The 26,399-nt window shown below is 42.4% G+C and overlaps 1 protein-coding gene across 1 annotated transcript; it reads left to right on the top strand.

Moving 5' to 3' along the window:
* The first annotated feature begins 2,532 nt into the window (after positions 1–2,532).
* LOC147968080 (uncharacterized) lies at positions 2,533–3,150 on the top strand. The gene is made up of 2 exons (XM_087522824.1): positions 2,533–2,966; positions 3,093–3,150. The coding sequence occupies exons 1-2, from the start codon at positions 2,533–2,535 to the stop codon at positions 3,148–3,150; spliced, it is 492 nt and encodes a 163-aa protein (XP_087378950.1).
* Positions 3,151–26,399: the final 23,249 nt, after the last annotated feature.

A 26,399-nucleotide genomic window follows, 5' to 3' on the forward strand; every position in this document is an offset into this window, starting at 1 on the left:
TTCCATGTTCATTTTTTCTTTTAATTTCATTTTTCTTTCCTTTCTTTATTACCTTCATTTTTCAAACATGTTTTCAAAATCATGAGCATTTTTCAAATTGTGAATACTTTTTGAATTCATGATTTTCTTGAAATTGCGAACTTGTTACAAATTCATGAACGTATTTTTACAAATTCTCAAACATTCTTTTCAATTGTTCTCATTTTTCGAATTCACAATTTTTTTATAAATTTATTTTTTTGGAATTTTGAACATTTTTTAAACTCGTGAACATTGTTTTGAATAAGTGAATATTTTTTAAATTTGGGGAACAATTTTTGAAGTTCACAAACATATTTCTGATTTGACAATATTTAGAAAAATGCAAGATTTTTTTTGAATTACGAACATTTTCCGAGTTTACAAACATTTTTTGAATTTAGTGAACATTTTATTAAATTCATGAATTTTGTTATTTCGTTAATATTTGTTCAAATTCACGAACATTGTTGAATATGCATTTATTTTCAAAATCACAAACATATTTATTTCTGTAAAAGAATAATCAAAATTGCGAGCATTTTGCTTTGAATCAGTGAGCATTTTATGATTTCTTGAACGTTTTTTAGAGTGCACATTTGTTTGAAATTTGGAATTTTTATGAAATCCCAAATTATTTTAAAAATAAAAAATGAGAAGGAAAAACAAAAAGGGAAAAGGTGAGAAATGAAAGACAATAAAAAAACACGAAATGAAAAAACATGGGGTGTGTCGCCCCGCACTTGGGCCAGACCAGAAGGGCGCAGTGGGAGCCGGTGGTGCACCCTCCGCCTCTTTCGAGCGTGTAGATCACCAAATAAGAGCCCCCGCCATTTTTTTAGGGGCAAAGACAAGCTTTATTGATGAAAACTACAAAATATGGGATACATCTCGGATTATGGGGATGACCTAGCCACGCATGGCGTCTCAGACCTAAAGAATGCGAAAACTTTGCTAAAGTATGTGCTTCCGTGTTCGAATCATCAAAAGAAAATTGCAGTTAAACGTAGAAGCTCTATGGTAGTTGCATACCGCACTTGGTTGCCGTTACGGATATCTGCTTTGAATTACACGCGAGTGCGCGACCACGAACTGATGCAGCAATAAATCTCCCGCTGAAAACATGTGTACATGTGGGGCTATGGGTATGGCGACAGAAACCGGGAGGCAATCTCACTTAGGAAGAGGCAACCTCACTTAGTAGTGCTCAACACTCTAGCCAGATTGACTTTGTCCTCACTAGGAGAATGGATAGAAGGGCTTGTTTGGATTGCAAATAAAGAGGGATTTTAAAGGGTAGGGAAAATACTAGGAGGGGTAGAGGGTGGACAAAGTGGACATGGGAGGAGGCGGTAGAGAGGGATTGGAGAGATTGGAATGTACCTAGAGATTTGGCTGATAGGGCCACATTGAAGTCGGCAATCCATGTGTTAGAATCTCAGTTTACTCGCACTTTGTTTACTTTTTTCTCTCACTTTCTCTTTGGTCTCCATATGTTTCCGTTGGGTTTTTTATCTTACCTACCCAAACTTGCTTGGGACAAAAGGCTTTGTTGTTGTTATTGTTGCATAGTATTTGCCATTTGTTGTTGTGGTAACTGTCAACAGGGCTCCCCTAATTCATATGTCTTTCTCATGAAATGTGTTCTATCTCCTTTGAACAAGTTATATGGTCACTCTTTGCTTCTGTCATGTTCATATGACTGGATTGCCAGTTTATATATATTTCACTAGTTCATACAACTGCGTGATGATCTGTACTTGTACTCCATTTCTGTCAAATTTTGTTTATTGCATATGCCCTTTTTTGGGTTTAGCTACCTCATGCAACAATCTGGTAATTTATCACCGAGAAAAACTGTTTGTAAATATGTATCTGTCCTCATGCTCAGTAAATCTTAATTTTGTCTCCATCATGATTTTGAATAATCTGACTGGCCTGCATTTGTTTACTGATGAATCTGAAATTTGTTGCTCTAGCGGACAAGTGGATTTGTTTTCTGATTTTTTTGGTGTGTGTGTGTTTCAATTACGGTTTGCACAAGTGGATTTGACAGTGTGTTCTAGGTTATTTAATTGCCGTCCGTTGGTAGATGAATGTCATAGCTAAGTACTCCGTCCGTTCCAAAATACTTGTCGTGGTTTCAAATTTGAATTAAAACCAAGACAAGTATTTTGGAACGGAGGGAGTACTGTTCAGTCTTAACAAACGGAGTTTAATATGTCAACTGTGTTGCATAACCAGCAAATTGTTGCATGTGTAATATTTTAGTTGCGACACTTTTATTTCTGTAGCCGTTTCTATCTACTTTTATACCTAGGTTGAGGTACAATTAACTTGAATTGATTTTGCGGTAAAATTGTCAGTTTCATATAGTAACTAATGTAAACATGTTTTTACTAAGTTCTTAGTTATTATATTTCTATATTACGATCTATTTGATTATTGTACCTTTTATACTTGTTAAGAAAGGTTATATGACAGGTCCTACAACATCTGACTGGTATCGAAGAAATGGCAAAGGCATTCTACTTTGTAGTGGTTGCAGTCTTGCTATGCCCCACCACCCTCTTCTCCGCTGCATCGTCCACGCCACATGCATCTTCTTCATCATATAAGAAGTGCATTGTGCTCGTTGAGCGACCTCCACATGCTGATATCATGGACGATGATGCACGCAACAGTTGGTATGAGTCTTTCCTCCCTAGCAACCTAACTGACTCGGGTAAACCACGCATGGTCACCACTTTCCATATGGTATATCACGGCTTTGCCGCCTGGTTAACCGAGGCTGAGCTGGACGTCATGTCCAAAAAGCCCGGCTTTCGCCGCTGGTTCGAATCTGAAAACATTGACCCAGGTTGGAGCAAGGAACATACAACAGGAAGGATTGGGCTGACCCAGGTTGGGAGGAGTATACAGCACGATTGTATTATATGCTCACAAAGGTGATTATTGATAATAAGAATTAAGGGGAATATATATATCGTCTTAATGCCAATTTTGCTTATGAATTGAATCTGTGTTGAAAGCTAAAATTCCCTCTGAATATTCGCCACTTGGTAGGGTTGCAGGTGGGTTGGAAAATGGGTTAACCACCAACCAGTTGCATCTTGCATGGCCCATACATAATTTTTGTTTTGGGCTGGCCCGAGCCATCACAAGGCCTATGCCTTAGGGCATCTCCCATGCCGTCCCTAAAATAGACACATTATTTTTTGTTCACGGACTGGTCGCGGATTTGGTACGAATCAATCTGTCGACATTGATACGAGAGCCGGCCATCCAACTTGTCTCCTAAATGTCCGTCTTTGTTTTCCTTTTCTAAGACCGTAACACTCAAAATAATTAAAAAATATAGTATAATTCATTCATAAATAGCATGCAAATACTCAGTATAACAATAGTTTAAGTAAATATTACATTTTTGATATAAGGATGACCAACAAGCTTTTCGAATTCATCGATTCCAAAATCAACGATACTGAGTTGGAATCGGTATATGTAGCCCCATATACTGCCTCTTGAGTTTCATCCAACAATGTATGCGTGAATGGCATGCCCTCGACCTTGTAGTACATCACGACATCACGCGCGGGCTATGCAAATGTGTAGATTAACATTGTGTAAACGAATGAATTAACCAACATGTAAAGCAACAAAAAACAAGACTTGCGATCTTGATGGTTGACAAGCACATTGGACACATTATCTCCACTTGGTGAATCGTTTCGCAAAACTTCATGAAGGAGTTGCAGATGAGCACATTGGACACATTATCTCCACTCGGTGAATCGTTCCGCACAACTTCGTGAAGGAGTTGCAGATGGTGTATCATCGATGTGATATCGATTTCACATTGCGCAATGACATGCATGCTATAGGCGCGGAGTTTTTCTCATGAAATGAAGCATGCACACACTGCCAAAAGATCGAGCCCCTTGAGCTGCCTACGAAGTCCGTAGATACGACCAACCACACATCACACAACAACTCATTCTTGATCACCAAGTACCCCACCATTGAATTACTCTAGAAAACAACACAAAATTCACCAACAAAAACACATGTTGGGTGTGGTGTCCGCCATGGACGTCGTCGACAAGGGCGGAGGGTACCTGACTCCGGAGGGATCTTAGTTGAACGGCAGTGTAGTCCAAGGCGGGTATGCGCGTTGGTGGAGGCTGCAAACTTTTGAGGGGGCCTGGGCGGCGGTCGTAGAGGTGCACAGTGGCATCGAATGAGGAGGGTGCGGATGCAAAGCAGGGGACAACAGGGGCAGAGTGAAAGAAAAGTGGATTAGAAAGGGGTTGAGTGGGTCGGTGCCGGAGTCCTACATGACCATGATTTTGACTTCCATAAAGCTCCCCTCATCTAGTTTGCTTCTGATTTGCATAAAAATGGACAGCCGAACACGTCGACATATTGATGAGTGATGTGGCTTGAACTACGTGGTATTTCCCCAAAGAGAAAGGGATGATGCAGCACAACTACGGTTGGTATTTCCCTCAGTGATGAGACCAAGGATATCGAACCAGTAGGAGAACCACGCAACACCACGTAAACAACTCCTGCACACAAAGAACAAATACTTGCAACCCGACGTAAGAGAGGGGTTGTCAATCCCTCACGGGTAAACAGATAGGTAAAATTGTAGTTGATTGGATAAATAGATCTCGCGGGAACGCGAGATAAAATAAATAAATAAAAATTACAGCAAGGTAAAAATAATGAAGAGACCCGGGGGCCATAGATTTCACCCGTGGCTTCTCTCGAGAAAAATAGCATACAATGGGTAAATAAATTACTGTTGGGCAATTGATAGAACTTCAAATAATCATGACGATATCCAGACAATGATCATTATATAAGCATCACGTCCAAGATTAGTAGACCGACTCCTGCCTGCATCTACTACTATTACTTCACACATCGACCGCTATCCAGCATGCATCTAGTGTATTAAGTTCATGAAGAAACAGAGTAATGCAATAAGAACGATGACATGATGTAGACAAGATCTATTTATGTAGAAATAGACCCCATCTTGTTATCCTTAATAGCAACGATACATACGTGTCGGTTCTGTTGGGGAATGTAGTATTTAATTTTTTTTTTCTTACGATCACGCAAGATCTATCTAGGAGAAGCATAGCAACGAGCGGGGAGAGTGTGTCCACGTACCCTTGTAGACCGAAAGCAGAAGCGTTTAGTAACGCAGTTGATGTAGTCGAATGTCTTTGCGATCCAACCGATCAAGTACCGAACGCACGGCACCTCCGTGATCTGCACACATTCAGCTCGGTGACGTCCCTCGAACTCTAGATCCAGCTGAGGCCGAGGGAGAGTTTCGTCAGCACGACGGCGTGGTGACAGTGATGATGAAGTTACCGACGCAGGGCTTCGCCTAAGCACTATGACAATATGACCGAGGTGGAAAACTATGGAGGGGGCACCGCACACGGCTAAGAAATCAACTTGTGTGTCTATGGGTCCCCCCTTGCCCACGTATATAAAGGAGGGAGGAAGAGGAGGCCGTCCTAGGAGGGACGCGCCTATAGGGGAGCCAACTAGGATTCCCCTTCCTTTTCCAAGAGAGGAGAGAGGGAAGGAGTAGGAGAGGAAGAAGGAAAGAGAGGGGGGCGCTGCCCCCTCCCTAGTCCAATTCAGACTTGCCATGGGGGGCGCGCGGGCCACCCCTTGAGGCCCTTCTCTCCTTTCCATATGGCCCATTAAGGCCCACTACTTCCCCTGACGAATTCCCGTAACTCTCTGGTACTCCGAAAAATACCCGAATCACTCGGAAGCTTTCCGATGTCCGAATATAGCCTTCCAATATATCGATCTTTACGTCTCGACCATTTCGAGACTCCTCGTCATGTCCATGATCTCATTCGGGACTCCGAACAATCTTCAGTACATCAAATCACATAACTCATAATACAAATCGTCATCGAACGTTAAGCATGCAGACCCTACAGGTTCGAGAACCATGTAGACATGACCGAGACACATCTCCGGTCAATAACCAATAGCAGAACCTGGATGCTCATATTGGCTCCTACATATTCTACCAAGATCTTTATCGGTCAAACCGCATAACAATATACGTTGTTCCCTTTGTCATCGGTATGTTACTTGCCCGAGATTCGATCGTCGGTGTCATCATACCTAGTTCAATCTCGTTACCGGCAAGTCTCTTTACTCGTTCCGTAATGCATCATCCCGCAACTAACTCATTAGTCACATTACTTGCAAGGCTTATAGTGATGTGCATTACCAAGAGGGCCTAGAGATACATCTCCGACAACCGCAGGATCATGGTGATGCATATCAACGAGAGGGGAGAGTGTCGTCCACGTACCCTCGTAGACCGTCAAGCGGAAGCGTTATGACAACACGGTTGATGTAGTCGTACGTCTTCACGATCGACCGATCCTTAGTACCGAACGTACGGCACGTCCACGTTCAGCACACGTTCAGCTCGGTGACGTCCCGCGAACTCACGATCCAGTAGAGCTCGAGGAAGAGTTTCGTCAGCGCGACGGCATGGTGACGATGTTGATGAAGCTACCACAGCAGGGCTTCGCCTAAACACTGCTACAGTATGATCGAGGTGGATTATGGTCGAGGGGGGCACCGCACAAGGCTGGGAGAGATCTTTGTGATCAACTTGTGTGTCTAGAGGTGCCCCTGCCCCTGTATATAAAGGAGCAAGGGGGAGGCCGGCCGACCCTTGTTGGCGCGCCTAGGAGGAGGAATCCTCCTCCTAGTAGGAGTAGGATTCCTCCCTTTCCTACTCCTATTAGGAGGGGGAAAGGCAGTGAGAGAAAGAGAAGGAAAGGGGGGCGCTGCCCCCCTTCTCCTAGTCCAATTCGGACAGGGGGAAGGGGGCGCGCTGCCTGCCCTAGGCCGGCCCCTCTCTCTTTCCCTTATGGCCCAACAAGGCCCATTAGCCCCCGGGAGGTTCCGGTAACCCCTCCGGTACTCCGGTAAAATCCCGATTTCACCCGGAACTATTCCGATGTCCAAATGTAGGCTTCCAATATATCAATCTTTATGTCTCGACCATTTCGAGACTCCTCGTCATGTCCATGATCACATCCAGGACTCCGAACTACCTTCGGTACATCGAAGCATATAAACTCATAAAACTGATCGTCACAGAACTTTAAGCGTGCGGACCCTACGGGTTCGAGAACTATGTAGACATGACCGAGACACATCTCCGGTCAATAACCAATAGCGGAACCTGGATGCTCATATTGGTTCCTACATGTTCTACGAAGATCTTTATCGGTCAAACCGCACAACACTATACGTTGTTCTCTTTGTCATTGGTATGTTACTTGTCCGAGATTCGATCGTCGGTGTCTCAATACCTAGTTCAATCTCATTACCGGCAAGTCTCTTTACTCGTTCTGTAATACATCATCTTGTAACTAACTCATTAGTTATCATGCTTGCAAGGCTTATAGTGATGTGTATTACCGAGAGGGCCCAGAGATACCTCTCCGACAATCGGAGTGACAAATCCTAATCTTGATCTATGCCAACTCAACAAGTACCATTGGAGACACCTGTAGAGCATCTTTATAATCACCCAGTTACGTTGTGACGTTTGGTAGCACACAAAGTGTTCCTCCGGTATTCGGGAGTTGCATAATCTCATAGTCATAAGAACATGTATAAGTCATGAAGAAAGCAATAGCAGTAAACAAACGTTCAAGTGCTAAGCTAACGGAATGGGTCAAGTCAGTCACATCATTCTCCTAATGATGTGATCCCATTGATCAAATAACAACTCATGTCTATGGTTAGGAAACTTAACCATCTTTGATCAATGAGCTAGTCAAGTAGAGGCATACTAGTGACACTATGTTTGTCTATGTATTCACACATGTATTATGTTTCCAGTTAATACAATTCTAGCATGAATAATAAACATTTATCATGATACAAGGAAATATAAATAACAACTTTATTATTGCCTCCAGGGCATATTTCCTTCATAAACAGCATAACATACTTTATAGAACCTATGACTGAGGCATAGGGAATGACTTCATTCTCTTTCTATTTTCTGCAGTGGTCGGGTTTTGAGTCTTACTCAACTTTACACCTTCCAACACAGGCAAGAACTCCTTCTTTGACTGTTCCATTTTGAACTTACTTCAAAATCTTTTCAAGGTACGTATTCATTGAAAAAAATCTTATCAAGCGTCTTGATCTATCTCTATAGATCTTGATGCTCAATATGTAAGCTGTTTACCGAGGTCTTTCTTTGAAAAACTCCTTCCAAACACTCCTTTATGATTTCCAGAAAAAAATCTACATTATTTCTGATCAACAATATGTCATTCACATATACTTATTAGAAAGGCTGTAGTGCTCCCACTCACTTTCTTGTAAATACAGGCTTCACCGCAAGTCTGTATAAAACTATATGCTTTGATCAACTCATCAAAGCGTATATTCGAACTAACATGATTCGAAAAGACTTTGTAGCATCGATACGAGTGAGAAAATCTCATCATAGTCAACACCTTGAACTTGTCGAAAACCTTTTGCGACAATTCGAGCTTTGTAGATAGTAACACTACTATCAGCGTCCGTCTTCCTCTTGAAGATCCATTTATTTCCAATGACTTGCCGATCATCGGGCAAGTCAATCAAAATGCATACTTTGTTCTTTATACATGGATCCCAAATCAGATTTCATGGCCTCAAGCCATTTTGCGGAATCTGGGCTCATTATCGCTTCCTCATAGTTCGTAGATTCATCATGGTCAAGTAACATGACCTCCAGAACATGATTACCGTACCACTCTGGTGCGGAATGTACTCTGGTTGACCTACGAGGTTCGGTAGTAACTTGATCCGAAGTTTCATGATCATCATCATTAACTTCCTCACTACTTGGTGTAGGCATCACTAAAACTGATTTCTGTGATGAACTACTTTCCAATTCGGGAGAAGGTACAATTACCTCATCAAGTTCTACTTTCCTCCCACTCATTTCTTTCGAGAGAAACTCCTTCTCTAGAAAGGATCCATTTTTAGCAACAAAGATCTTGCCTTCGGATTTGTGATAGAAGGTGTACCCAATAGTTTCTTTTGGGTATCCTATGAAGACGCACTTCTCTGATTTGGGTTTGAGCTGATCAGGCTGAAACTTTTTCACATAAGCATCGCAACCCCAAACTTTAAAAAATGACAACTTAGGTTTCTTGCTAAATCACACTTCATACGGTGTCATCTCAATGATTTTTAGACGGTGCCCTATTTAACGTGAATGCAGATGTCTCTAATGCATAACGCCAAAACGATAGTGGTAAATCGGCAAGAGACATCATAGATCGCACCATATCTAATAAAGTATGATTATGACGTTCGGACACACCATTACGATGTGGTGTTCCAGGTGGCGTGAGTTGCGAAACTATTCCACATTGTTTCAAATGAAGACCAAACTTATAACTCAAATATTCATCTCCATGATCAGATCGTAGAAACTTTATTTTCTTGTTATGATGATTTTCCACTTCACTCTGAAATTCTTTGAACTTTTCAAATTTTTCAGACTTATGTTTCATCAAGTAGATATACTTAAATCTGCTCAAATCATCTGTGAAGGTCAGAAAATAATGATACCCGCCGCGAGCCTCAACACTCATCGGATCGCTTACATCAATATGTATTATTTCCAATAAGTTAGTTGGTTGTTCCATTGTTCCGGAGAACAGAGTCTTAGTCATCTTGCCCATGAGGCATGGTTCGCAAGCATCAAATGATTCATAATCAAGTGATTCCAAAAGCCCATCAGCATGGAGTTTCTTCATGCGCTTTACACCAATATGATCTAAACAGCAGTGCCACATATAAGTTGCACTATCATTATTAACTTTGCATCTTTTGGCTTCAATATTACGAATATGTGTATCACTACGATCGAGATTCAATAAACCATTTATATTGAGTGTATGACCATAGAAGGTTTTATTCATGTAAATAGAACAACAATTATTCTTTGACTTAAATGAATAACTGTATTGCAATAAACATGATTCAATCATATTTATGCTCAACGCAAACACTAAATAACATTTATTTTAGGTTCAACACTAATCTCGAAGGTAAAGGGAGTGTGCGATGGTGATCTTATCAACCTTGGAATCACTTCCAACACACATCGTCACCTTGCCGTCAACTACTTTCTGTTCATTTTGTAACTCTGGTTTCAAGTTACTAATCATAGCAACTGAACTAGTATCATATACCCAGGGGCTATTATGAACACTAGTAAAGTACACATCAATAATCTGTATATAAAATATACCTTTGTTCACTTTGCCATCCTTCTTATCCGCCAAGTATTTGGGGTAGTTCCGCTTCCAGTGACCATTCCCTTTGCAATAGAAGCACTCAGTTTCAGGCTTAGGTCTAGCTTTGGGTTTCTTCACGGGAGTGGCACTTGCTTGCCATTCTTTGAAGTTCCCTTTCTTTTCCTTTGCCCCTTTTTTCTTGAAACTAGTGGTCTTGTTAACCATCAACAATTTATGCTCTTTCTTGAATTCTACCTTCGTCGATTTCAGCATCACGAAGAGCTTGGGAATCGTTTTTGTCATCCCTTGCATATTATAGTTCATCACGAAGTTCCTGTAACTTGGAGATAGTGACTAGAGAACTCTGTCAATCACTATCTTATCTGGAAGATTAACTCCCACTTGATTCAAGCGATTCTAGTACTCAGACATTATGAGCACATGCTCACTGGTTGAGCTATTCTCCTCCATCTCGTAGGCAAAGTACTTGTCAGAGGTCTCATACCTATCGACTCGGGCATGAGTTGAAAATACCAATTTCAGCTCTTGGAACATCTTATATGCTCCGTGGTGTTCAAAATGGTTTTTGAAGTCCCGGTTCTAAGCCATAAAGCATGGCGCACTAAACTATCAAGTAGTCATCATACCGAGCTTGCCAAACGTTCATAACGTCTGCATCTACTCCTGCAATTGGTCTGTCACCTAGTGGTGCATCAAGGACATAATTCTTCTGTGCAGCAATGAGGATAATCCTCAGATCACGGACCCAGTCCGCATCATTGCTACTATCATCTTTCAACTTATTTTTCTCTAGGAGCATATCAAAAAATAAAATAGGGAGCTATACGCGAGCTACTGATCTACAACATAGATATGCAAAAACTACCAGGACTAAGTTCATGATAAATTAAAGTTCAATTAATCATATTACTTAAGAACTCCCACTTACATAGACATCCCTCTAATCATCTAAGTGATCATGTGATCCATATCAACTAAACCAAGTCCGATCATCACGTGAGATGGAGTTGTTTTCAATGGTGAACATCACTATGTTGATCATATCTACTATATGATTCACGCTCGACCTTTCGGTCTCATCGTTCCGAGGCCATATCTGCATAGTTTAACCCGAGTATTCTGCATGGGCAAAACTGGCTTGCACCCGTTGTATGTGAACGTAGAGCTTATCACAACCGATCATCACATGGTGTCTCAGCACGAAGAACTGTCGCAACGGTGCATACTCAGGGAGAACACTTATACCTTGAAATTTTAGTAAGGTATCATCTCATAATGCTACCGTCGTACTAAGCAAAATAAGATGCATAAAAGATAAACATCATATGCAATCAAAATATGTGACATGATATTGCTATTATCATCTTGTACCTTTGATCTCCATCTCCAAATACTGTCATGATCTCCATCGTCATCAGCATGACACCATGATCTCCATCATCTTGATCTTTATCAATGTGTCATCACATGGTCGTCTCGCCAACTATAGTTTTTGCAACTATTGCTATCGCATAGCGATAAAGTAAAGCAATTATATGGCGCTTGCATATTATGCAATAAAGAGACAACCATAAGGATCCTGCCAGTTGCCGATAACTTTAACAAAACATGATCATCTCATACAACAATTTATATCTCATCACGTCTTGACCATATCACATCACAACATGTTCTGCAAAAACAAGTTAGATGTCCTCTACTTTGTTGTTGCAAGTTTTACGTGGCTGCTACGGGCTTCTAGCAAGAACCGTTCTTACTTACGCATCAAAACCACAACGTAGTATAGTGATTGCTTTTTGATCTTCAGAAAGAACCCTGTTCATTGAAACCGATTCAACTAAAGTTGGAGAAACATGCACCCACTAGCCACCTGTGTGCGAAGCACGTCGGTAGAACCAGTCTCGCGTAAGCATATGCGTAATGTCGGTCTGAGCCACTACATCCAACAATACAGCCGAATCAAGAATCAACTAGTGACGGTAAGCACTATGTATATACCCACGCCCACAACTCCTTTGTGTTCTACTTGTGCATATAATATCTACGCATAGACGTGGCTCTGATACCACTGCTGGGGAACATAGTATTTCAAAAAATTTCCTACGATCACGCAAGATCTATCTAGGAGAAGCATAGCAACGAGCGGTGAGAGTGTGTCCATGTACACTCGTAGACTGAAAGCGAAAGCGTTTAGTAACGCGGTTGATGTAGTCGAACGTCTTCGCGATCCAACCGATAAAGTACCAAACGCACGGCACCTCCGCGATCTGCACATGTTCAGCTCGGTGACGTCCCTCGAACTCTAGATCCAACCGAGGCCGAGGGAGAGTTTTGTCAGCACGACAGCATGGTGATAGTGATGATGAAGTTACCGACACAGGGCTTCGCCTAAGCACCACGACAATATGACCGAGGTGGAAAACTATGGAGGGGGGCACTGCACACGGCTAAGAAATCAACTTGTGTGTCTATGGGTGCCGCCTGCCCACGTATATAAAGGAGGGAGGAAGAGGATGCCGGCCTAGGAGGGGCGCGCCTATAGGGGAGTCCAACTAGGATTCCCAATCCTAGTTGGATCCCCCTTCCTTTTCCAAGAGAGGAGAGAGGGAAGGAGTAGGAGAGGAAGAAGGAAAGAGAGGGGGCACCGCCCATCCCTAGTCTAATTCGGACTTGCCATGGGGGGGACCCCTTGAGGCCCTTCTCTCCTTTCCCTATGGCCCATTAAGGCCCAATACTTCCCCCGGCGAATTCCCGTAACTCTCCGGTACTCCAAAAAATACCCGAATCACTTGGAACCTTTCCGATGTCCGAATATAGCCTTCCAATATATCGATCTTTACGTCTCGACCATTTCAAGACTCCTCTCATGTTCGTGATCTCATCCGGGACTCCGAACAATCTTCAGTACATCAAATCACATAACTCATAATACAAATCGTCATCGAACATTAAGCATGCAGACCCTACAGGTTCGAGAACCATGTAGACATGACCGAGACACATTTGCGGTCAATAACCAATAGCAGAACCTGGATGATCATATTGGCTCCTACATATTCTACGAAGATCTTTATTGGTCAAACCGCATAACAATATACGTTGTTCCCTTTGTCATCGGTATGTTACTTGCCCGAGATTCGATCGTCGGTATCATCATACCTAGTTCAATCTCGTTACCGGCAAGTCTCTTTACTCGTTCTATAATGCATCATCCCACAACTAACTCATTAGTCACATTACTTTCAAGGCTTATAGTGATGTGCATTACCGAGAGGGCCCAGAGATACCTCTCCGACAACCGGAGTGACAAATCCTAATCTCGATCTATGCCAACTCAACAAACACCGTCGGAGACACCTGTAGAGCAACTTTATAATCACCCAGTTACGTTGTAACATTTGATAGCAGACAAGGTGTTCCTCCGGTATTCGGGAGTTGCATAATCTCATAGTCAGAGGAACATGTATAAGTCATGAAGAAAGCAGTAGCAATAAAACTGAACGATCATTATGCTAAGCTAACGGATGGGTATTGTCCATCACATCATTCTCTAATGATGTGATCCCGTTCATCAAATGACAACACATGTTCATGGCTAGGAAACTTAACCATATTTGATTAATGAGCTAGTCAAGTAGAGGCATACTAGGGACACTCTGTTTGTCTATGTATTCACACATGTACTAAGTTTCCGGTTAATACAATTCTAGCATGAATAATAAACATTTATCATGATATAAGGAAATATAAATAACAACATTATTATTGCCTCTAGGGCATATTTCCTTCAGTCTCCCACTTGCACTAGAGTCAATAATCTAGTTCACATCGTCATGTGATTTCACACCAATTGTTCACATATTTATGTGATTAGTTCACATCTCCATGTGACTAATACCCAAAGGGTTTACTAGAGTCAATAATCTAGTTCACATCGTTATGTGATTAACACCCAAAGAGTGATCATGTTTTGCTTGTGAGAGAAGCTTAGTCAATTGGTCTACCATGTTCAAAGCCGTATGTATTTTGCAAACTTTCTATGTCTACAATGCTCTGCACGGAGCTACTCTAGCAAATCGCTCCCACTTTCAATATGTATCTAGATTGAGACTTAGAGTCCTCCAGATCAGTGTCAAAGCTTGCATCAACGTAACTCTTTACAACGAACTCTTTGTCACCTCCATAACCGAGAAATATTTCCTCATTCAACTAAGGATAATTTTGACCGCTGTCTAGTGATCCACTCCTGGATCACTATTGTACCCTCTTACCAAACTCATGGCGAGGTACACAATAGGTCTGGTACACAGCATAACAAACTTTATAGAACCTATGACCGAGGCATAGGGAATGACTTTCATTCTCTTTCTATTTTCTGCCGTGGTCGGGTTTTGAGTCTTACTGAACTTCACACCTTCCAACACAGGCAAGAACTCCTTCTTTGACTGTTCCATTTTGAACTTACTTCAAAATCTTGTCAAGGTATGTATTCATTGAAAAAATCTTATCAAGCATCTTGATCTATCTCTATAGATCTTGATGCTCAATATGTAAGCAGATTTACCGAGGTCTTTCTTTGAAAAACTCCTTTCAAACACTCCTTCATGCTTTCCAGAAAAAAATTCTACATTATTTCTGATCAACAATATGTCATTCACATATACTTATCAGAAAGGCTGTAGTGCTCCCACTCACTTTCTTGTAAATACAGGCTTCACTGCAAGTCTATACAAAACTATATGGTTTGATCAACTCATCAAAACGTATATTCCAACTCCGAGATGCTTGCACCAGTCCATAGATGGATCACTGGAGCTTGCACACTTTGTTAGCACCTTTAGGATTGACAAAACCTTCTGGTTGCATCATATAAAACTCTTTTTTAATAAATCCATTAAGGAATGTAGTTTTGATATCCATTTGCCAGATTTCATAAACTGCGGCAACTGCTAACATGATTCGGATAGACTTTTAAGCATCGATACGAGTGAGAAAATCTCATCATAGTCAACACCTTGAACTTGTCGAAAACCTTTTGTGACAATTCGAGCTTTGTAGATAGTAACACTACTATCAGCGTCTGTCTTCCTCTTGAAGATCCATTTATTTCCAATGGCTTGCCGATCATCGGGCAAGTCAATCAAAGTCCATACTTTGTTCTTTATACATGGATCCCAAATCAGATTTCATGGCCTCAAGCCATTTTGCGGAATCTGGGCTCATCACCGCTTCCTCATAGTTCGTAGATTCATCATGGTCAAGTAACATGACCTCCAGAACAGGATTACCGTACCACTCTGGTGCGAAACATACTCTGGTTGACCTACGAGGTTCGGTAGTAACTTGATCCGAAGTTTCTTGATCATCATCATTAACTTCCTCACTAATTGGTGTAGGCATCACTGAAACTGATTTTTGTGATGAACTACTTTCCAATTTGGGAGAAGGTACAGTTACCTCATCAAATTCTACTTTCCTCCCACTCACTTCTTTCGAGAGAAACTCCTTCTCTAGAAAGGATCCATTTTTAGCAACACAGATTTTGCCTTCGGATCTGTGATAGAAGGTGTACCCAATAGTTTCTTTTGGGTATCCTATGAAGACGCACTTTTCTCCAATTTGGGTTTGAGCTTATAAGGCTGAAACTTTTTCACATAAGCATCGCAACCCCAAACTTTAAGAAATGACAGCTTAGGTTTCTTGCTAAACCACACTTCATACGGTGTCATCTCAACGAATTTTTAGACGGTGCCCTATTTAACGTGAATGCAACTGTCTCTAATGCATAACCCCAAAACAATAGTGGTAAATCGGTAAGAGACATCATAGATCGCACCATATCTAATAAAGTACGGTTATGACGTCCGGACACACAATTACGCTGTGGTGTTCCAGGTGACGTGAGTTGCAAAACTATTCCACATTGTTTCAAATGAAGACCAAACTCATAACTCAAATATTCATCTCCACGATCCGATCGTAGAAACTTTATTTTCTTGTTATGATGATTTTCCACTTCACTATGAAATTCTTTGAACTTTTCAAATGTTTCAGACTTATGTTTCATTAAGTAGATATACTCATATCTGCTCAAATCATCTGCGAAGGTCAGAAAATAACGATACCCGCCGCGAGCCTCAACACTCATCAGATCGCATACATCAGTATGTATTATTTCCAATAAGTCAATTGCTTGTTCCATTATTCCGGAGGACGGAGTCTTAGTCATCTTGTGTAACACCCACGATGCGGCTGCATCGCCCACGTGTCGAGGCACGACTTAGAGGCATAACCGCATGGTGGTTTAGTCATAAGTGGGGTAATCTTCACACGATCCCATGTACTGAATAAGAAAGGGATAAAGAGTTGGCTTACAATCGCCACTTCACACGAATAACAAGTTAAACATACATCATCCAGAGTACAATCAAGGTCCGACTACGGAACCAAAATAAAAGAAAGACAACCCCAAATGCTAGATCCCCGATCGTCCCAACTGGGCTCCACTACTGATCATCCGAAAAAGACACATAACAACGACCAAGATCTTCATCGAGCTCCCACTTGAGCTCGGTAGCATCACATGCACTAGTATCATCGACACCTGCAACTGTTTGGAAGTATCCGTGAGTCACGAGGACTCAGCAATCTCACACCCGCGAGATCAAGACTGTTTAAGCTTATGGGTAGGGTAAGGTAATGAGGTGGAGCTGCAGCAAGCGCTAAGCAAATATGGTGGCTAACATATGCAAATAAGAGCGAGAAGAGAAGCAACGCAACGAACGAGAAGCTATAAGTGATCAAGAAGTCATCCTGAAACTACTTACGTTCAAGCATAACACAAGACCATGTTCACTTCCCGGACTCCGCCGAGAAGATACCATCACGATTACACACGCGGTTGATGTATTTTAATTAACTCAAGTGTCAAGTTCTCTACAACCGGACATTTACAAATTCCCATCTTCCACATAACCGCGAGCACGGATCTCGAAAGTTTATACCCTGCAGGGGTGTCCCAACTTAGCCCATCACAAGCTCTCATGGGCAACGAAGGATATTCCTTCTCCCGGAAAGACCCAATCAGTCTCGGAATCCCGGTTACAAGACATTTCGACAATGGTAAAACAAGACCAGCAAAGCCGCCAGATGTGCCGATAAACCCCGATAGGAGCTGCACATATCTTGTTCTCAGGGCACACCGGATAGGTCAAGCTACGAGTAAACCCAGCCCTCAAGTTGCCTCGAGGTGGCCTCGCAGGTTGCCTGGTTCGGACCAACACTTAGAGAAGCACTGGCCCCGGGGGGGGGGGGGGGGGGGGTTAAAAATAAAGATGACCCTCGGGCTCCGGAAACCCAAGGGAAAAAGTCTTAGGTTGTTAGGCAAATGTAAAACCAAGGTTCGGCCTTGCTGGAGGATTTTTATTCAAAGTGAACTGTCAAGGGGGTCCCATAAATCCCCAACCATGTAAGGAACACAAAATCAAGGAACATAACACCGGTATGACGGAAACTAGGGCGGCAAGAGTGGAACAAAACACTAGGCAAAAGGCGGAGCCTTCCACCCTTTACCAAGTATATAGATGCATTAATTAAATAAGAGATATTGTGATTTCCCAACATATCCATGTTCCAACATGGAACAAACCCCAGCTTCACCTGCAACTAACAACGCTATAAGAGGGGCTGAGCAAAGCGGTAACTTAGCCAAACAACGGTTTGCTAGGAAAGGTGGGTTAGAGGCTTGACATGGCAATATGGGAGGCATGATAAACAAGTGGTAGGTAGCACGACATAGCGATAGAACGAACAACTAGCAAGCAAAGATAGAAGTGATTTCGAGGGTATGGTCATCTTGCCTGAAATCCCGCAAGGAAGAAGAACGAGTCCATGAAGAAGACAAGCGGACATAGTCGAACGAATCCTCACAACTCCGGAACGAAACCAAAGCTAACGAGAGAAGCAACCCGGAAAGAAGCAAGCAACATAGTAAAAAACCATCACATAAACATGGCATGATGCGCAACCAAGTATGATGCATGTCTGGTTTAATGAGGCATGGCATGGCAAAGTGCACAAACAATACTACAAATTAAGTGGAGCTCAATATACAACGAGTTGCACATTGACGAAACACCACATGACTTATTTAGTTCTCTCTCGATTATGTACCCAACAATATTAAATGTTGTTAAACATGGCAAGAGGTGAAGCATAAGTAAACTACACATTTTAGGCAATTTAAATGAGGCTGGAAACATCAAATAACGATTACGGTAAACCCCCACATGCAAATTTTAGAGTTGGTACTGTTCTGCCCTATACACAATTTTAGAGTTATTAAACATGCAAAGTAAAGCCACCATATTAAACTAGGCATTTTTCTACCCCATTTACATATAAAGTTTATTAAATTTGGAGCTACGGTTATTAAGTTATGAAATAAACCATTTAATCATGTCATATGAGCAAAATTTAATTAAACAATATTTTAAACATTTTTAACACGGATGAAAGTAGCATATTATGAAACTAGATGAAATTCTAAGCATTTTACATATAGAGATCATTTTAATCCGGTGCATGGTTCATGAGTTATTAAATGCATGATGTCTAGGGGGTTTTCTGCAAATCTGTAATGCATTGGTTAATTAGCAAAAACATTCCGCGGAAAAAAACATTACTCAGGCCGAATCTGGCTGCACTGGGCTGACTTAGCAGTGAAAAAAGGCGCTGGGGGTGGCCTCACCATGGGCCCTTGGCCCGGTCGGTGGAGGAGGCCCAAGAGGCCGGCAGGGGCGCGCAGCTGGGCCTTGGAGAGGCGGCTGGGCCTGACGAAGCCGGCTGGGCCTTGGCTCAGGCGCGACCCACGTGGGGTCGATGCCGGGGTCGAGAAGGACCCCGACGTCGGTGGCGGCGGACCCCAGGTGAGATAGGGGACCGACGGGGAGGGACGGAACAACGCAGGGGGAGTCGGATCCGGGGGCGCCAAGATCGGATCTGACTGGAGCAGGGGCGGCGGGGCCGGCCTGTGGCTGGAGTCCGGCGAGGCAGCGAGGCAAAGTCCGACGTGCGGCGGTGACGGGGCGGAGGTGAGCAGGCGACGTCGGACGATGGAGCTTGAGGCGCACGAGGGTGGCGGTCGCCGGTGCGGGGCGAGGTTGCCGGAGGCGTCATGTCGGCGGGGTCGGGTCGGCGAGGCAGCGGTGCTGGAGAGGAGGCCGAGGCGATCGGCGACGGCTCGGGAGCAGCGAGGCACAGGAGGGAGGCGGTGGCGCGCGCGCGGGCCTCGTAGCCCAGATCGGGGCCCAGGCGGGCCTGGCAGCGTGGGACGGTGGGAGGTGGCGGTTGCGGAGTGGAGGAAGCTGGCGGCAGCGTGGTTTTTGAGGAAAACACTAGGGTTTCTAGATGAGGAAGGCTATGGCGTCCATATATAGCAGGTTTGCTAGGGTTTGGGGTCTAGGGGGGTTTTTTGCACCCTCCGATGCTGATCGGACGGCACCGGTCGCAAGGGCGGGTTAGATGGGTCTAGTGGGTTGCAGGTGGGCTGTGGAGAGTTCGATGGGATGAGAGGAGAGAAGAGAAGGCAGCCCGGCAACGGCTTCCGGAGACCGAAAACATCCGACGTGTGACCGGCTTATAGTGCCGCTATATGTTTAACGGTTGGGCTATCAAACGAGCTCCGAATGCGACGAAACTTGACAGACGTCTATCTACACTATAGTAAGACCGACGCCAACTTTCATCCCATTCCGAGAACATTTTTATGCCACTTATAAAATAATGTTTCGAAGGTGTCGCGGGCGCGTGCAAGTGTGTGAAAACGAACGGAACTGGGGGAACCCGGACGGATGCAAGTTTTGAAAACATGATGATGCAATGCACATGATGACATGGCAAGATGCGACACGCAAGCAAATGACATGGCAACGATAGCAAATACTGGAAGACACCTGGAGCGTCGGTCTCGGGGCGTCACATCTTGCCCATGAGGCATGGTTCGGAAGCATCAAATGATTCATAATCAAGTGATTTCAAAAGCCCATCAGCATGGAGTTTCTTCATGCGGTTTACACCAATATGATCTAAACAGCAGTGCCACATATAAATTGCACTATCATTATTAACTTTGCATATTTTGGCTTCAATATTACGAATATGTATCACTATGATCGAGATTCAATAAACCATTTATATTGAGTGTATGACCATAGAAGGTTTTATTCATGTAAATAGAACAACAATTATTCTTTGACTTAAATGAATAACCGTATTGTAATAAACATGATCCAATCATATTCATGCTCAACGCAAACACCAAATAACATTTATTTTAGGTTCAACACTAATCCCGAAGGTAAAGGGAGTGTGCGATGGTGATCTTATCAACCTTGGAATCACTTCCAACACACATCGTCACCTTGCCCTCAACTAGTTTCTGTTCATTTTGTAACTCTTGTTTCAATTTACTAATCATAGCAACTGAACCAGTATCATATACCCAAGGGCTATTATGAACACTAGTAAAGTACACATCAATAATCTGTATATAAAATATACCTTTGTTCACTTTGCCATCCTTCTTATACGCCAAGTATATGGGGTAGTTCCGCTTCCAGTGACCATTCCTCCTTTTGCAATAGAAGCACTCAGTTTCAGGCTTAGGTCTAGCTTTGGGTTTCTTCACGGGAGTGGCACTTGCTTGCCATTCTTTGAAGTTCCCTTTCTTTTCCTTTGCCCCTTTTTCTTGAAACTAGTGGTATTGTTAACCATCAACACTTGATGCTCTTTCTTGAATTCTACCTTCGTCGATTTCAGCATCACGAAGAGCTTGGGAATCGTTTTCGTCATCCCTTGCATATTATAGTTCATCACGAAGTTCCGGTAACTTGGTGATAGTGACTAGAGAACTCTGTCAATCACTATCTTATCTGGAAGATTAACTCCCACTTGATTCAAGCGATTGTAGTACTCAGATATTCTGAACACATGCTCACTGGTTGAGCTATTCTCCGCCATCTTGTAGGCAAAGTACTTGTCAGAGGTCTCATACCTCTCGACTCGGGCATGAGTCTGAAATACCAATTTCAACTCTTGGAACATCTTATATGCTCCGTCGCGTTCAAAATGGTTTTTGAAGTCCCGGTTCTAAGCCGTAAAGCATGGTGCACTAAACTATCAAGTAGTCATCATACCGAGCTTGCCAAACGTTCATAACGTCTGCATCTGCTCCTGCAATAGGTTTGTCACCTAGTGGTGCATCAAGGACATAATTCTTCTATGCAGCAATGAGGATAATCTTCAGATCACGGACCCAGTCCGCATCATTGCTACTATCATCTTTCAACTTATTTTTCTCTAGGCACATATCAAAAAATAAAACATGGGAGCTATACGCGAGCTATTGATCTACAACTTAGATATGCAAAAACTACCAGGACTAAGTTCATGATAAATTGAAGTTCAATTAATCATATTACTTAAGAACTCCCACTTAGATAGACATCCCTCTAATCATCTAAGTGATCACGTGATCCATATCAACTAAACCATGTCCGATCATCACATTAGATGCAGTAGTTTTCAATGGTGAACATCACTATGTTGATCATATCTACTATATGATTCACGCTTGACCTTTCGGTCTCATTGTTCCGAGGCCATATCTGCATATGCTAGGCTCGTCAAGTTTAACCCGAGTATTCTGCATGTGCAAAACTGGCTTGCACCCGTTGTATGTGAACGTAAAGCCTATCACACCCGATCATCACGTGGTGTCTCAGCACGAAGAACTGTCGCAATGGTGCATACTTAGGGAGAACACTTATACCTTGAAATTTTAGTAAGGGATCATCTCATAATGCTACCGTCGTACTAAGCAAAATAAGCTGCATAAAAGATAAACATCATATGCAATCAAAATATGTGACATGATATGGCCATTATCATCTTGTACCTTTGATCTCCATCTCCAAAGTACTGTCATGATCTCCATCGTGATCGGCATGAAACCATGATCTCCATCATCTTGATCTTTATCAATGTGTTGTCACATGGTCGTCTCGCCAACTATTGTTTTTGCAACTATTGCTATCGCATAGCGATAAAGTAAAGCAATTATATGGCGCTTGCATATTATGCAATAAAGAGACAACCATAAGGCTCCTGCTAGTTGCCGATAACTTTAACAAAACATGATCATATGATACAACAATTTATATCTCATCATGTCTTCACCATATTCATACGTCTCCGTTGTATCTACTTTTCCAAACACTTTTGCCCTTGTTTTGGACTCTAACTTGCATGATTTGAATGGAACTAACCCGGACTGACGCTGTTTTCAGCAGAATTGCCATGGTGTTATTTTTGTGCAGAAATAAAAGTTCTCGAAATGACCTGAAAATCAACGGAGAATTATTTTGAAATATATAAAAAATATTGGAAGAAAGATCCATGTCAGGGGGCCCACACCCTGTCCATGAGGGTGGGTGGCGCGCCCTACCCCCTGGGCGCGCCCCCTGCCTCGTGGCCCCCCTGATGCTCCACTAACCTCAACCTTGACTCCATATATTCACTTTCGGGGAGAGAAAATCAGAGTGTAGGATTCATCGTGTTTTATGATACGGAGCCACCACCAAGCCCTAAACTCTCTCGGGAGGGCTGATCTAGAGTCCGTTCGGGGCTCCGGAGAGGGGAATCCGTCGCCATCGTCATCATCAACCTTCCTCCATCACCAATTTCACGATGCTCACCGCCGTGCGTGAGTAATTCCATCATAGGCTTGCTGGACGGTGATGGGTTGGATGAAATTTATCATGTAATCGAGTTAGTTTTGTTAGGATTTGATCCCTAGTATCCACTATGTTCTGAGATTGATATTGCTATGACTTTGCTATGCTTAATGCTTGTCACTAGGGCCCGAGTGCCATGATTTCAGATCTGAACCTATTATGTTTTCATCAATATATGAGAGTTCTTGATCCTATCTTGCAAGTCTATAGTCACCTATTATGTGTAATGATCCGTTAACCCCGAAGTTACAATAATCGGGATACTTACCGGTGATGATCGTAGTTTGAGGAGTTCATGTATTCACTATGTGTTAATGCTTTGGTCCGGTACTCTATTAAAAGGAGGCCTTAATATCCCTTAGTTTCCATTAGGACCCCGCTGCCACGGGAGGGTAGGACAAAAGATGTCATGCAAGTTCTTTTCCATAAGCACGTATGACTATGTTCGGAATACATGCCTACATTACATCGATGAACTAGAGCTAGTTCTGTGTCACCTTATGTTATGACTGTTGCACGATCGATCGCATTCGGCATAATTCTCCATCACCGATCCAATGCCTACGAGCTTTTCTATATATTATTCTTCGCTTATTTATTTTTCCGCTGCTACTTTTACAAACACTACAATACCCAAAAATATTACTTTTGCTATCGTTACCACTACTATCATATTACTTTGCTACTAAATACTTTTCTGCAGATATTAAGTTTCTAGGTGTGGTTGAATTGACAACTAAGCTGCTAATACTTGAGAATATTCTTTGGCTCCCCTTGTGTCGAATCAATAAATTTGGGTTGAATACTCTACCCTCGAAAACTGTTGCGATCCCCTATACTTGTGGGCTATCAAGACTATTTTCTGGCGCCGTTGCCGGGGAGCATAGCTCTATTCTTTGAGTCACTTGGGATTTATATCTGTTTATCACTATGAAGAACTTGAAAGATCCAAGAACCAAGATTTATCCCTCAACTATGAGGGGAGGTAAGGAATTGCCATCTAGCTCTGCGCTTGATTCACCTTCTGTTTTGAGTAAGCTTGCGACACCTAAACATGCTTCTGCTATTAATTTTGATATGTCGCATCTTATTGATGATGCCACTTCTGCTATGCATGATACTTATGATGAAACTACTTCTATGCTTGATACTACTGTGCCACTTGGTGAATTTCTTGATGAACAACTTGCTAGGGCTAGAGAGAATGAAATTATTGAAACTGATAATATTGATGAAAGTGATGATGAAGATTCTCCCCCTAGATATGAATTGCCTGTTGTGCCTGAGGGTTATGTTATGGATGAAGAAACTACTAGAGACTTTCTTGCCTGCAATGATAGAAGTGATCTTAAGAAACTATTAGCTAAGCTTAAAGAGAAGTCTTTGAATGCTAGAATGAAATATGATCCTGCTTATGGTACTTCACCTATCTTTATTACTGATAAGGATTATGATTTCTCAGTTGATCCTGATATAATTACTTTGGTTGAATCTGATCCTTTCTATGGCTAGGAATCCGAAACTGTTGTGGCACATCTTACTAAATTAAATGATATAGCTACCTTGTTTACTAATGATGAGAAACCTCGCTACTATTATATCCTTACATTATTTCCGTTCTCATTAAAGGGGGATGCTAAGATATGGTTTAATTCTCTTGATCCTGGTTGCGTGCGTAGTCCCCAGGATATGATTTATTACTTCTCTGCTAAATATTTCCCTGCTCATAAGAAACAAGCTGCTTTAAGGGAAATATATAATTTTGTGCAAATTGAAAAAGAGAGTCTCCCACAAGCTTGGGGGAGGCTTCTCCAATTACTTAATGCTTTGCCTGATCATCCTCTCAAGAAAAATGAAATGCTTGATATCGTTTATAATGGACTAACCGATGCTTCCACAGACCACCTGGATAGTTGTGCTGGTTGTGTTTTCAGGGAAAGAATTGTTGATCAATGTAACATCCCAAAATTCTAAATTTTGGAATGTTATAATAAATAGATAGATTTGAATTGATTGTTTGTTTGTTGTGTGATTGATTGATAGAAAGTGAGTGAATTTGAAAGTTTTTGAAAGTTAAATGAGAGGGAATAAAAGGACTTTCCCAAACTTTCATTTTTGCATTTATGTTCTCCATGAATTGAAATTCTTTTCAAATGCAAAACCCTAGAGAGAAGATGACATGACTTCTTCCATTTATTTAAATGACAAGGGTTTTTGAAAACATTTGAATTTCATTTGAAAATATTTCAAATTCAGAAACTTTAGGAAACTCAATTATTTTCACGAGAGAAGATAATACGACTTCTTTAAAATATAAGAAATATGAGTTAGAAGTTTTAAAAGAATTAAATTCAATGTCCTTTTGAAATTATTTTTAAATTTGGAGTTATTTGGGTTTTATTCAAATTATTTTTCGCCAAAAATAAAATATATGGAAAATAGGGCAACATGATTCCCTACAATAGAAAATTGGATAGAAATAAAGTTGAAATCATTTTTTGTATTTTTAAAATGATTTTTTTGGATTTTAATAGAGCAATAGCACTCTTTGCTTTATTTAAATTTTTGTGGATTTTATTTGATGCTAGAAATATGTTCATGTCGTAGAAAATCTTTTTCTGAAATTTTTGATATATTATATGCCTATATAATATATTTATTTATTTTGGTTTTCTTATTTTTGTTGTGTGGAAAATAATGTTTTTTTTAAAAGAACTTCCTGCTCCGTCGAGCTGGGCCGGCCCAGTTTTCCAGGCCGCGGCCCGCCCGCCCAGCCCCGCGCGTCCCCAACCTCCAGCGGGAGACCGGACCCCGCACGAGTCCGCCGGCCGCCGCCGTCTCCACCCCGGACTTCGCCGCCGCCTCGACCCCGCCCCCTCGTCCACGCCTCCCCGCCTATATAAGGCGAGGTCGGCTCTTCTCTCTCTCCTCCACGCGTCGCGTCGCCATCGCTGCATCTCACCGCCGCCGCCGCCGGAAGCCGCATCCGCCGCCCTCGTCGCCGTCGACCGCCGCCGATGCCGCCACCGCAATCGCCGCTCCACGCCGCCTCTCCCCGTGCTCTTCACCGCCTTCCCCGACGCCCGAAGCCACCGCCCCGGCCGAGACCGAAGCCGCCACCGCCGTCCTCCCCGACTCCGGCGATCGCCCCGGTAACCGCCGCCTCCCATCCGTTGGATCTGGATCCAACGATCCAGATCACGTTTTTGTTTTTCCGAAAACGTTTTTTTGTGAGCATTCA

This window comes from Triticum urartu, chromosome 5A (genome assembly GCF_056163025.1).
Source record: "Triticum urartu cultivar PI428250 chromosome 5A, HENAU_Tu73, whole genome shotgun sequence".
NCBI lineage: Eukaryota > Viridiplantae > Streptophyta > Magnoliopsida > Poales > Poaceae > Triticum > Triticum urartu.